At 43.2% G+C, this 13,091-nt stretch overlaps 1 protein-coding gene across 1 annotated transcript in view; it reads right to left on the bottom strand.

Moving 5' to 3' along the window:
* Positions 1 to 13,091, bottom strand: part of LOC122931152 (sodium/hydrogen exchanger 2-like) — a 91,923-nt gene that overhangs the window by 42,701 nt on the left and 36,131 nt on the right. The window contains exon 3 of the mRNA XM_044285137.1: positions 10,987 to 11,237. Within this exon, the coding sequence (XP_044141072.1) occupies positions 10,987 to 11,237 (251 nt within the window). The remainder of the gene's footprint in view (positions 1 to 10,986; positions 11,238 to 13,091) is intronic.

Below are 13,091 nucleotides of genomic sequence, written 5' to 3'. Positions count from 1 at the left end.
TGCTACTCACTGTCGCCAGGACGTCCGTATGTCTCGGTACGTCCATGACAGCGCCACTTCTAAAAGAAAGACAATTCCCGAGCTATCTTACATTTAGACCTTTTTCTATGCCTAAACCAAGTGTAGAAAATGCCCATGCCAAGCCCACAATTTCTAGACCTGGTGTGAGCGGGGAAAAGTTGCAGATAGTGGTTCAACTAACTGCTGCATCACCATGCCTAATTTAGGCATATTTCAGCTTAGTAAATGACCCCTGTCGTTTTTTGTGCAGTTTTTGCTACTTTTTTGACATGTGTTTTTAGTTTGTTTGTTTTTTAAGCAAAAAAATGCCACCTCTAGATTTTAGCTGGAGTCACTATGATTCTGTAGAAGTAAGGTCAAATCGTGATAATGCTATGCACTCCAAGTCTAGAATGGAGGATCACACTCACACACGGAGTGGACTCACTCGTGTGCAACAGCCATGTTTTTCCATGCCATTATCTATAGCAAAACGGAAATAAAAAAGTATAATCTGTAGGGCATGCTGTGGATTTTTACATCTGTAATATGCACTATGGGAGTCATTGATGGAACATAAATACTCCTATATTAGGCGTATTGCTGTGCAAAGGTTCATTGCACTGCAATCTGCGACTTTTCCCCGCTCATGCCAGGTCTACAAAAGTGGGCATGGCATGGGCGTAGAAGGGGACAGGCCAGCAGGGCTCATCTCAGTTACCATTTTTTTCTACCCCTGTTTTAGGCGTAGATAACAGTTAGGACATCCAAACATGAAGTCACTATAAATAACTCTTTACATACTATAAATAACTCTTTTAACAAAAAGAAGAAGAAAGTAGATGATGCCGGTAGCGCGTATAAGTGGATGAGGTGAGTTCATTTTTATTTATTTAATTTTTAACCCCTCAAGCAACATTTGAGTTAGCATTCTGTATTAAGAATGCTATTATCTTCCTTTATAACCATGTTACAAGGGGAAAATACAGTAAATTGACTTTTATCAATTTACTAACATCTAGCAAACATGCGTGAAAATTGCATTTCATTCGCACTTGCTTGCGATTTTCACGCATCCCCATTCATTTCTATGGGGCCTGCATTGCGTGAAAAACGCAGAATATAAAACATGCTGCGATTTTCACGCAACGCACAACGCACTGCTCACCTGCACATTGAAGTGAATGGGTCCGGATTCAGTGCGGGTGCAATGCGTTCACCTCACGCATTGCACCCGCGCGGAAAACTCGCCTGTGTGAAATGGAGTACTATGCTAAAAAAAATTCCACACAGGAATCCACAAGAAAAAAAAAAGCACATACTGGGTATTCCTCTACATGTACAAGCACACTTAGGACTTGTTTAAATTTCAGTGTCAGTGTGACATGCGTGAAAAAAGCGTCCGTGTCTTCTCTGTAATCCACAGATGCTGCTCAGCTGAAAATGAATTTCCAAAGCATCTCCTCTCAGTCTGTGTCCAGGAAAAGCATTTTACGTGTGCTGCCCATTGCGGACCGCATTTGCGGTTCCGCAATACACGCGCACCGTTCCGTGTGCATTTTGCATCACGGATGCAGACCCATTCACTTCAATGGGTCTGCAAATCAGGAGATACGGAACGGAACACTACGGAGTGCTTCCTGGGGTTCCATTCCATGCCTCCGCATCGCAAAAAGATAGAACATGCTCTATCTTTTTGCGGAACAGAGGGATCGCGGACCCATTTAAGTGAATGGGTCCACGATCCCCATGCGGCTGCCCCACAGACGGTGCCTGTGCATTGCGGTCCACAGCACAGGTACGGGCTTCGTGTGAACGAGCCCTTATTCTGCTAGAAAACAGCTCCTAAGTGCCCAGCTCTCCTGCTCCAAGAGCTAGGGTTGCCACCTTTCCCAACAAAAAATACCAGTCAAGTTATGCCACACAGGGTGTGAAGTCGCTGTCATACTGTGGCTCCCCAGGAATATTAAAGCCCCCAGTAATAGTAATGCACCCAGTAATAGTAATGCACCCATTAGTGTGCCCCAGTAAGAGTAATGGCCCTATTAGTGCACCCCAGTAAGAATAATGCCCCATTAGTGACCCCTAGTTAGAGTAATGTAGCCCTCCTCCCCCGGGAACAGTCACTCGGGGCCGGTACACTGACTGTAGAGTGTTGTCTGAGTCCGGCAGCTTTCCTGGGCCCGGTAACAGATACCGTGGAAGAGGGGAGGTGATAGGACAGGAGCGCAGCAGAAGAGCCAGGGACGGGAGGAGAGCAGCTCCTCCCTGATCTGGGAGCGAGAGCAGCTCAGTCGCCATGCTGTGGGGTGAGGGTTTCCTGCTCTCCTTTAGCAGCGTCTTTGTGCTCCTGCTCCTGACCACCTGCAGCCCCCAGCTCTCCGACTTCCAATCCATCCTGACGGCGGCCTCGTCCTCTTCAGGTTTGAGCCGGTCCCGGAGTGCCGGCTGCTCACAGCTCGCCGCTGATCACTCGCCGCCAGCTGTCAGGACCATGAGCAAGTCAGACAGTCTGCAGTGCAGCTTGAAATTAATCCTGTGCCCGGGTCTGAGAAAGGCTTGTACCCGGGCACAGGATTACAAACCCGGACTGTCCGGGTCATTCCCGTACGGATAGCAACCCTACCAAGAGCCCAAAGCAAACCAGACTGAAGAGGGGAGGGCTGCTTTAGCTGCTCATATCTTAGGATTGGTACCAGCTAGAAACATGGGCCTGACCTTTCAAGAAGAAATGGCGATTAGAAGTCGAGTCAGGAGTCAAGGTTTCATGCACCCGGCCATTTAACGGTCGCTCCGTGCATTGGGGACCGCAATTTGCGCTCCTCAATGCACGGGCAACATCTGTGCGGCGGCTGGGATGGATTGAGACCCATTGAACTTGAATGGATCCGTGATCCGTCCGCACTTTACAAAAATAGAACAGAACACGGACAGAAACACCACGGAAGCATTCAAGTGAATAGGTTTGCATCCGTGACGCGTGGTGCACACAGCCGGTGCTCATGTATTGCGGACCTGCTGTATGCGGTCCGCAATACGGCGACGGCTGTGTGCATGAGGCCTAAAAGTGTTTTCCTGCACATGGAATAGATATAGTACACACAGGTATGCTTGGAAAGCGTTTGCAATCTTCTATGGGGCAGTGTCGTTAGTTGTATTGGTGAAAATGAGGGGACAGACTCCCTTTAAGGCTCTTGCAGATTTGCATTAAATGCTTCACCTCCACATAATGCTAAACTAAAATATCTCTAGGATTCTATTTGAATAGGCGTGAACCTCCATAGGAAGTACAAAAGAGCGCACACACAGTATCTGAGGGCCAGATATGCAAAAGAAGACTGATCAGATTTGAGTCTCATTTAGGCCTCTTGCACATGATCGTATGGTTTTGCGGTCCGTTTTAAACTGATATTTTTTTCAGTTGTGTCTCCATTCCGCTTCCGTTCTGTCATTCCAGTTGGTTTCTGTTTGTGATCTGTTTTATGCGGATCGGAAACGGAAGCATACAATAATGTTTAAGCAGTAAGTACATTAAAAAATTGGGCTGGGCATACAATTTTCAATAGATGGTTTCCCAAAAACGGAACAGATACGGAAGACATACGGATGCATACGGAACCATTGACTTGAATGGAGCCACAGAACGCGATTTGTGGTCAATAATAGGACATCTTCTATCTTTGAATGGAAATACGAAAACTGAATGATATGAAGTACATTCCGTTTTTTCTTTTTGGCGGAACCATTGAAATCAATGGTTCCGCAATTGGAACCCCTCAAAAACGGAACGGAAATGGAAAAAAAGAGGCAAGAGGCCTTATATGTAGAAATGTGCAGCGATTCATCAAATGTGATTATTTAAAAGAAGTTAAAAAGAACTGAAATGGCCTAAAATACTCTTTCTCTGCAATAATAACACATCACTCCACCATCCTCACTGCAAAGCTGTTTAATCACAATGTGAGAGCCAAATACACAGTCAAACTGTGATTTACTAAAGAAGTCTAAGGAAGCAGATGAGTCACCAGAACACAAGAACAAACTGTTTAAAGGGTTATTCTGAGATTTATTTTTTTATTTCATGTTTCCTATCTTATCTGTGAAAAACAACTTTTCCATTGCTACTTGGCCAGCGCTGCTCTGAAATTATGCTGCAGGAATTTCCTGGATTACATGCCACCCATTGCGCACGTGATACTAGCCTGCTGTGAGGGATTAGCTCTCTTTCGGGGGTCACTCTCACAATTATCTCCACAAACAGCCAGGTTACAGGGCAAAACTTGTGCTTTAGTCTCGCTCCAGAAAAACATAAATAATACAAAACCAACACCTGCCCGGCTGGGCTCTAACTAAACATATGATACAATCCCTGACTCACCTATACAGCGCTGTTCAGATACAGCGTCAGGTCCGGCTTCCTCAGCCAAGCATATACCAGCCCCCAGGCTGTAACACGGTCAGTCTAGGCTCTGTCCCAGCCTCATGGTTTCTCAGACTAGCCCGGCTGAAACCACACACCCAAAGCCTCACCTGGCCTCTGTTTGCAACCATGCCCCCGACTGACCGTCTGGGATGGGCTTTTACTCCCCAGTAATGATCCCAGGTGATTGCACCTGGGGATCCCTCATGGTAGGGAAAATCTGCCCTGGAATGAAAGGGGTGGATTGGGAGATCCCACTACCAACCTAGCTCCCAATCCAAGTAAAATCCAGTCCTTAAATACTAAACAAAATAGCTCCAGCAACTATGCCTTGGTGAAGCCAGCACCACTCTGGAACTTTACTTATCTCACCCAGTTGAGGAACCTGGGTGAGATATACCCCTCTTCCGGGATCCTTATTCACTTTAGCGTTCACATCACCACACTGCTTACAACCCACAATAAATGTGACACGTTCATGGCCTGCCCCCGCACTCCATCATCACAGCACATACAGTGGATATAAAAAGTCTACACACCTCTGTTAAAATGTCAGGTTTCTGTGCTGTAAAAAAATAAATCATTTCAGAACTTTTTCCACCTTTAATGTGACCTATAAACTGTACCACGCAATTGAAAAGCAAACTGAAATCTTTTAGGTGGAGGGAAGAAAAAAAATAAAAAATAACTGGGGATGTAGCTGTGTTCAGAATTAAGCAATCACAATCAAAATCATGTTAAATAGGAGTCAGCATACACCTGCCATCATTTAAAGTGCCTCTGATTGACCCCAAATAAAGTTCAGCTGCTCTAGTTGGTCTTTTCCTGAAATTTTCTTAGTCAGATCCCACAACAAAAGCCATGGTCCACAGAGATCTTCCAAAGCACCAGAGGAATCTCATTGTTAAAAGGTATCAGTCAGAAGAAGGGTACGAAATAATTTCCAAGGCATTATATATATCATGGAACACAGTGAAGACAGTCATCATCAAGTGGAGAAAATATGGCACAACAGTGACATTACCAAGAACTGGACGTCCCTCCAAAATTGATGAAAAGACGAGAAGAAAACTGGTCTGGGAGGCTAGCAAGAGGCCTACAGCAACATTAAAGGAGCTGCAGGAATATCTGGCAAGTACTGGCTGTGTGGTACACATGACAACAATCTCCCGAAATTTCCATACTTCATATGTCTGGGCAATGGGGTAGAGTGGCAAGACTAAAGCCTTTTTTTACGAAGAAAAACATCCAAGCCAGGCTACATTTTGCAAAAACACATCTGAAGTCTCCCAAAAGCATGTGGGAAAAGGTGTTATGGTCTGATGAAACCAAGGTTGAACTTTTTGTCCATAATTCCAAAAGATATGTTTGGCCCAAAAACAACACTGCAGATCACCAAAAGAACACCATCCCCACAGTGAAGCATGGTGGTGGCAGCATCATGCTTTGGGGCTGTTTTTCTTCAGCTGGAACTGGGGCCTTAGTTAAGCTAAAGGGAATTATGAACAGTTCCAAAGGTGGAAAAAGTTCTGAAATGATTTATCTTTGTCTAATTTTTTTTTACAGCACAGAAACCTGATATTTTAACAGGGGTGTATAGACTTTTTATATCCACTGTACGTGAGAATGAATCTCTCACTGGTGCAGTAAAAGCACAAAATAGTATCGCACCCCCTAACCAGGCCAGCTGGAAAAATTGGGAGACATTTATCAAACTGGTGTAAAGTAGAACTGGCTTAGTTGCCCATAGCGACCAATCAAAGGAGCATTGAAAAATGTAAGGTTGAATATGATTGGTCACTATGGGCAACTTACACCAGTTTAATAAATGACCCCATTGTGTTTTACATCAAGGGGGAACCTAAAACCATAAAATAAAATTGTCAAAATACCCCTTTAAAGGGGTATTCCCATGACAATGATCACTGTTAAATCTGTTAATGATTTGACAGTGATCATTTTGTAAATACATTACCTAATTTCCACCCTTCTTAAGAAAATAAGTCCCCTCTTACCCGATCGTTGTCTTTCGTCTCCCCTGGTTACGGCCACCTCTCCTGTCGAATCCCGCCGGGCCGCGCTTGCGAACGCGCACGCCGGCTCTGTACTATACAGGCCAGGAATAAGTCACCATGGCGCGTACGCATTCAGGACATTGCGTGGCCTGGCCAGGAGAAAATCTTCAGTCTCTTGCGCAAGCGCGGCCCGGCCGGGAGAAGAATCCAGGAAGTGAACGTCGCGCTCAACAAGGGTAAGTATAAAAAGTGAAGATGGGAATACCCCTTTAAGCTCTGTTCCCAAAAATTCTAGATGAAATCTGAATACGTCCTTGACATTATCCCTATAAATATGAGGTCAAAGCCTCTTGCACACGACCGTATGGCTTTTTCAGTATTTTGCGGTCCGCAAAAAACTGATCCTCAAGAAATACAGATGGCGTCCGTGTGCATTCCGTTTTTTGCAGAACGGAACAGCTAGCCCCTGATAGAACAGTACTATCCTTGTCCGTTATGCGGACAATAATAGGACATGTTCTATCTTGGAACGGAAATACGGAAACGGAAGGGATACAGAGTACCTTCCGTTTTTCTTTTTGCAGCTGCATTGAAATGAATGATTCCGTATACGGAATGCAAAAAACGGAACGTAAACGAAAAAAAAACGTTCGCGTGCAAGAGGCCTAAGAGTATAAAAAAATTGCACCTTTCCATTGCTTAAAGATGATCATGCCTCTTTAACCCCTCAAAGCAGTGATGTCCAACCTGTTGCCCTCCACCTTTTGCTCTACTACCATTCCCAGCATGCTCTGATAGCTGTAGGATGTCCAGGCATGATGGAAGTTGTAGTTTTGCAACAGCTTGAGCCCAGTTAAAACCAGACTGTGACACATCTACTTTTTTCTAATTTGTTTTTATTTTCTGATTGTAGATTTTTTTTTTAATTCTATTTCCTGAATAATTATGGGGGCGGGCATCTTGCCTGAACTGTTAACAGCATACAGAGATCTACTTTACAGCACCTACATGGGCCATAGACACAATGGTCAGGAGCTGACGCATTCACTTCTATGGCAGAGTTTTCTAGGCATGCTCAGTGACCTGTGCAGGGGTCAGGAGGGAGCAGATGTGATATCACCTATTATAAATGGTGGATCCTGTGTTATCTGTATATAAGGCTTATTGCACACGAACGTGTGCGCCCCGTGGCCATATTGCGGACCGCATTTCCGGATCCGCAATACACGGGCACCATTCCGTGTGCATTCTGCATCACTGATGCAGACCCATTTACTTTAATGGGTCCGCAAATCCGGAGATGCGTAATGGTGCGGAACGGAACCCTACGGAAGCATTACGGAGTGTTTCCGTGGGGTTTCGGCCTGTACTTCCGTTCCGCAAAAAGATAGAACATGTCCAATCTTTTTGCGGAATGGCCGGATCACGGACCTATTAAAGTGAATGTGTCCACGATCCGCTGAGGCTGCCCAACAGTGGGTGTTACGGGGCGCACGTTCGTGTGCAAGAGGCCTAAGTGAAAGCTGTCATTGTTATCCTACCTGTGATGATGATGAAAAGTGACCAAGAAGTGGCGCCTGTTATTAGGCTTAGTGGCCAGTGCAAAAACCGCAGGATTATATATAAAATTTAAAATCGCACACAAAAAAACACAAAAATTCTTTAAAAATATGTTTGACATAAAACATGCCATTTTTTTGTTTGTTGCTCTCCACATGACAAAAGCCATATTTATTTTTCCATCAACATACAGGTCCTTCTAAAAAAATTAGCATATTGTGATAAAGTTCATTATTTTCTGTAATGTACTGATAAACATTAGCCTTTCATATATTTTAGATTCATTACACACCAACTGAAGTAGTTCAAGCCTTTTATTGTTTTAATATTGATGATTTTGGCATACAGCTCATGAAAACCCAAATTTCCTATCTAAAAAAATTAGCATATTTCATCCGACCAATAAAAGAAAAGGTGTTTTTAATACAAAAAAAGTCAACCTTCAAATAATTATGTTCAGTTATGCACTCAATACTTGGTCGGGAATCCTTTTGCAGAAATGACTGCTTCAATGCGGCGTGGCATGGAGGCAATCAGCCTGTGGCACTGCTGAGGTGTTATGGAGGCCCAGGATGCTTCGATAGCAGCCTTAAGCTCATCCAGAGTGTTGGGTCTTGTGTCTCTCAACTTTCTCTTCCCAATATCCCACAGATTCTCTATGGGGTTCAGGTCAGGAGAGTTGGCAGGCCAATTGAGCACAGTAATACCATGGTCAGTAAACTATTTACCAGTGGTTTTGGCACTGTGAGCAGGTGCCAGGTCGTGCTGAAAAATGAAATCTTCATCTCCATAAAGATAAAACACAGTGGACCAACACCAGCAGCTGACATGGCACCCCAGACCATCACTGACTGTGGGTACTTGACACTGGACTTCAGGCATTTTGGCATTTCCCTCTCCCCAGTCTTCCTCCAGACTCTGGCACCTTGAATTCCGAATGACATGCAAAATTTGCTTTCATCCAAAAAAAGTACTTTGGACCACTGAGCAACAGTCCAGTGCTGCTTCTCTGTAGCCCAGGTCAGGCGCTTCTGCCGCTGTTTCTGGTTCAAAAGTGGCTTGACCTGGGGAATGCGGCACCTGTAGCCTATTTCCTGCACACGCCTGTACACGGTGGCTCTGGATGTTTCTACTCCAGACTCAGTCCACTGCTTCTGCAGGTCCCCCAAGGTCTGGAATCGGCCCTTCTCCACAATCTTCCTCAGGGTCCGGTCACCTCTTCTCGTTGTGCAGCGTTTTCTGCCACACTTTTTCCTTCCCACAGACTTCCCACTGAGGTGCCTTGATACAGCACTCTGGGAACAGCCTATTCGTTCAGAAATTTCTTTCTGTGTCTTACCCTCTTGCTTGTCAATGATGGCCTTCTGGACAGCAGTCAGGTCGGCAGTCTTACCCATGATTGCGGTTTTGAGTAATGAACCAGGCTGGGAGTTTTTAAAAGCCTCAGGAATCTTTTGCAGGTGTTTAGAGTTTAGAGAACCTTTTCATGATATGCTAATTTTTTTAGATAGGAATTTTGGGTTTTCATGAGCTGTATGCCAAAATCATCAATATTAAAACAATAAAAGGCTTGAACTACTTCAGTTGGTGTGTAATGAATCTAAAATATATGAAAGTCTAATGTTTATCAGTACATTACAGAAAATAATGAACTTTATCACAATATGCAAATTTTTTTAGAAGGACCTGTAATAGCTTGTGTTATGTGGGGCAAGTTGTAATTTTCAATGGCATTACTTGAGGGTACATCAGTTGAATTGTATAATTTTTTTACAACTTTTTGGGGCGACTTTGCAAAAACAATGCAATTCAGGCAATTTCTTTTTTAGGGTTTCCTTTTTGGACATTATGGACACTCCAAATGTATATGTTTTTGTAGGATTTACTACTTGAGCTGTGTGAGGCCTAATTTTTTGTGGGATGAGCTATAATTTTTTATGCATACCTTTTTGATAATTTTTTAATTTAATTGTTTGGGGAGAGGCAAGGTGACCAAAAAAACTATATTTCTGGCATCAGGGACTTTTTATGGGGTTCACTGAGCAGGTTAAATAAGATATTTTAATAGATTGGGTAATTGTAGACGCAGCAATACCAATTATTTTCATCTTTATTATATATATTTAAAAAATTGAGTTTTTTGAATATTTTATATTATTGCTATTTCAATATTTGAGAAAGACTTTGTAGAGTTGTTGTTTTTTTGTCTCCTTAGGTGAAATAAACCTGTGACCTTCTGATCTCTTGTACTATGCACTGTAATACTCCTGCATTACATTGCATAGTCATTCTGATAGGCACGCTGTACATCCTGCCAGAACATGGCAGGCCTGAGACTCTTTAGGCCACTGGCTGCCATACCAAATACTCTGCACCCTGCATTTGTGGGGTGCCGATTGGAGGACAGAGGGAGCTCTTTCCCTCTGTCTAACGGTTGAGATGCTACGGTTGCTATTGACTGTGGAATCTGAGGGGTTAAACTGCTGAGATCTGAGCTATCCCTGATCCCAGCCATGTAAGCTGGGTACCTGCTGTATTATAAAAGTGGCACCAGCAGGTGATGACATAGGCCTAGGTCCTGAGCCTACACCATTACCTTGACATACAGAGCATTAAATACCATCAATAGTATGAGACAGAACAAGAATGGAATACTTTAGGGCAAAATGTCTGTGGGTGCTAACTGTGCCTCTGGAAGGAGAATGTGATTCACAAACACATGGGCATATTTATGGCACCATCCTAGCTAAGGTTTAAATCTTCTTAACTAGGGATGAGTGAATCGACTTCGGATGAAACATCCAAAGTCGATGTGCATTAAACTTTGTTTCAATACTGTACAGAGCGAAGCTGTAGGGGATGTATCAATATCAGGTGCCTGGGGCTGCCTAAAAGACCCCCTGTTATATTGTACACTGGGATCCAGGAGGCTTCTGGGTGGACAAGTAGAGCAAAACATTGGCAGTATGGAATACATGTGTAATTACTTACGCCATAATTCCTGAGAGATGGAACATTTCTGCAGTTAGGTACGACAAGTAGCTATACAGGAAGACGAAAAGCGGCTCAATCACCCGGATATTGCGAGTGAATCGGGTAGTAAAGGCAGCCACAAATCCAAGTACAATGCCAATCAAAACTCCTCCTATTCCCACCACAAAAAAATTAGCCACTCCAGATAGGATGTCAGTCGTTCCAATTGTTTTCATCTCACAGAATGATTTGAATAAATTATACAGCACCTAGAAAGAAACAGAAACAAGCATTATGTATAAATAGGCAAATGCATACCAACAAGGATTTATTTCCTGCTTTGAATGGGATCCTATTTTAGCACCTGGCACAGTTGAAGATACAGTGTGTAATCTTTGGCAGGGGTCCATAACCTTTTGTAGGTCACAAACCACTTTCAGATCTGACACATGGAATATTTAAAGGTTAAAGAGCCAATTAAAGAGGTTTTCCAGGTAATAGATATTGATAGGTCATTAGAAAGGGTCATCAATAAAAGATCGGTGGGAGTCCAACACCCAGCACCATTCTTTGTGCTATCTGCAGTGCCATCAGCTACTACGAACGGCTAATCTATGAAGGTGCCGGATGTCGGACCCTCACCAATCTGATACTGATTGGTAAAGATAGTTAATCAATATCTATAACCTGGTAGACCTCTTTACATTTATAGCCCAATGAGGTGGCTTTCACGTTAGTGTTAACTGCCAGTGATATGGTTTATTACCTGGTACTTTGTTCTTGAATTGCTACTACCTCCCTGGTGTCAGTAGTGTACAATAGTGTATGGAACTGCAAACAGGTGGGGAGCCACTTGTAACCCCCGTAATCTGTGCTCGTACGAAACCCTCCTCCTCCTCCAAATGTATCATGCCCAGTTCTTGATCTACTAATTTGAGATCAACAAATCTATTCTAAACTAATTGAATTCAATTCAGATTGGGTAAAATGAAAATTTTTGCCAATTCAATTTGGGCAAATTGCTCAAAATGGCATGAGTCATTTTTCGAATCAGAGGACAGAAAAAGTGAACACACGACCTCAGGTGGTGTGTGTGTGTGACATTTTTGGGCCATTTTTTTTAAACATTGACAACATTCTTAAAGTGCTGTATGTTTTTTTTAACCCTTTAATGTCACTGTAGGTCATAAGCAATAAGGGGAGGTATGGAGAATGCTCCCGCATGTCCCATATTGCGGTGGGTGCCGGCTGTGTAATACAGCTGACACCTGGTGGCAGTGACTGGGATCGCAGTGACTTAACTTCTCAGATGCCGCTGTCAATACGACAGTGGCATCTGTGGGGTTAGACAGAGAGAGGGGGTTGACTCTATTGTCTGTGTGGAAACCCCGTAGTGAATTGTGGTGCTTCGATTGGCTGCTATGATAGCCCGGGGCCATATGAATGCTCTCCGGCCTGTCATAGTGAGCTTCCTGCAAAGCCGTTACCAAGGCACGGCTTCACAGGAAGGCTGTGAAAATGCTTATTACTATTGCAGTCTATAAGTCAACCAACAGAAGACTGCATGTACAAGTGGACTAAAAAGTACCTAGAGAAAAGTGGAAAAAAATATTTAACAAAAATAACAAAGACGAAAATATAAATTCCCATTTTCCAATTTTACGCATAAAAATAAACCTCATTGGTATCACCTCATCAAAAAAATATCCGAACCATTAAAATATAGCAATATTTGCCGTTTACTGTGAACGCTGTAACAGGTAAAAAATAGCCATTTTGCAGTTTTTTGGTCACAATGCTGAATAAAAAGTGATCAAATAGGCACATGTACCTCACTATAAAAAATGACAGCTCGCTCAGCAAACAATGAGCCCTAACACAGCTCTGTAGGCAGAAAAATAAAGCTATAGCAGTCAGAATATGGTGATGCAAAGAAAAAAAAAAAACACAATAGAAACTATATTAAAATTGTCATGTCATTTTTAGTGCACCGTGAACACCATAAACACAAAAAACATAGCAGAATTGTTTTTTTTCCCCCTCTATTTTCCAGTACAAGCTATGGTAAATTAAATGGTTTCATTAAAAAACTAATTGCCCTGCAAAAATAAGCCCTTATATGG

The sequence above is a fragment of the Bufo gargarizans genome, chromosome 3, assembly GCF_014858855.1.
Source record: "Bufo gargarizans isolate SCDJY-AF-19 chromosome 3, ASM1485885v1, whole genome shotgun sequence".
NCBI classification, from domain to species: Eukaryota; Metazoa; Chordata; class Amphibia; order Anura; family Bufonidae; genus Bufo; species Bufo gargarizans.
Note: the sequence above shows the minus strand (reverse complement) of the source record. Positions and strands in the feature narration are given on the sequence as shown.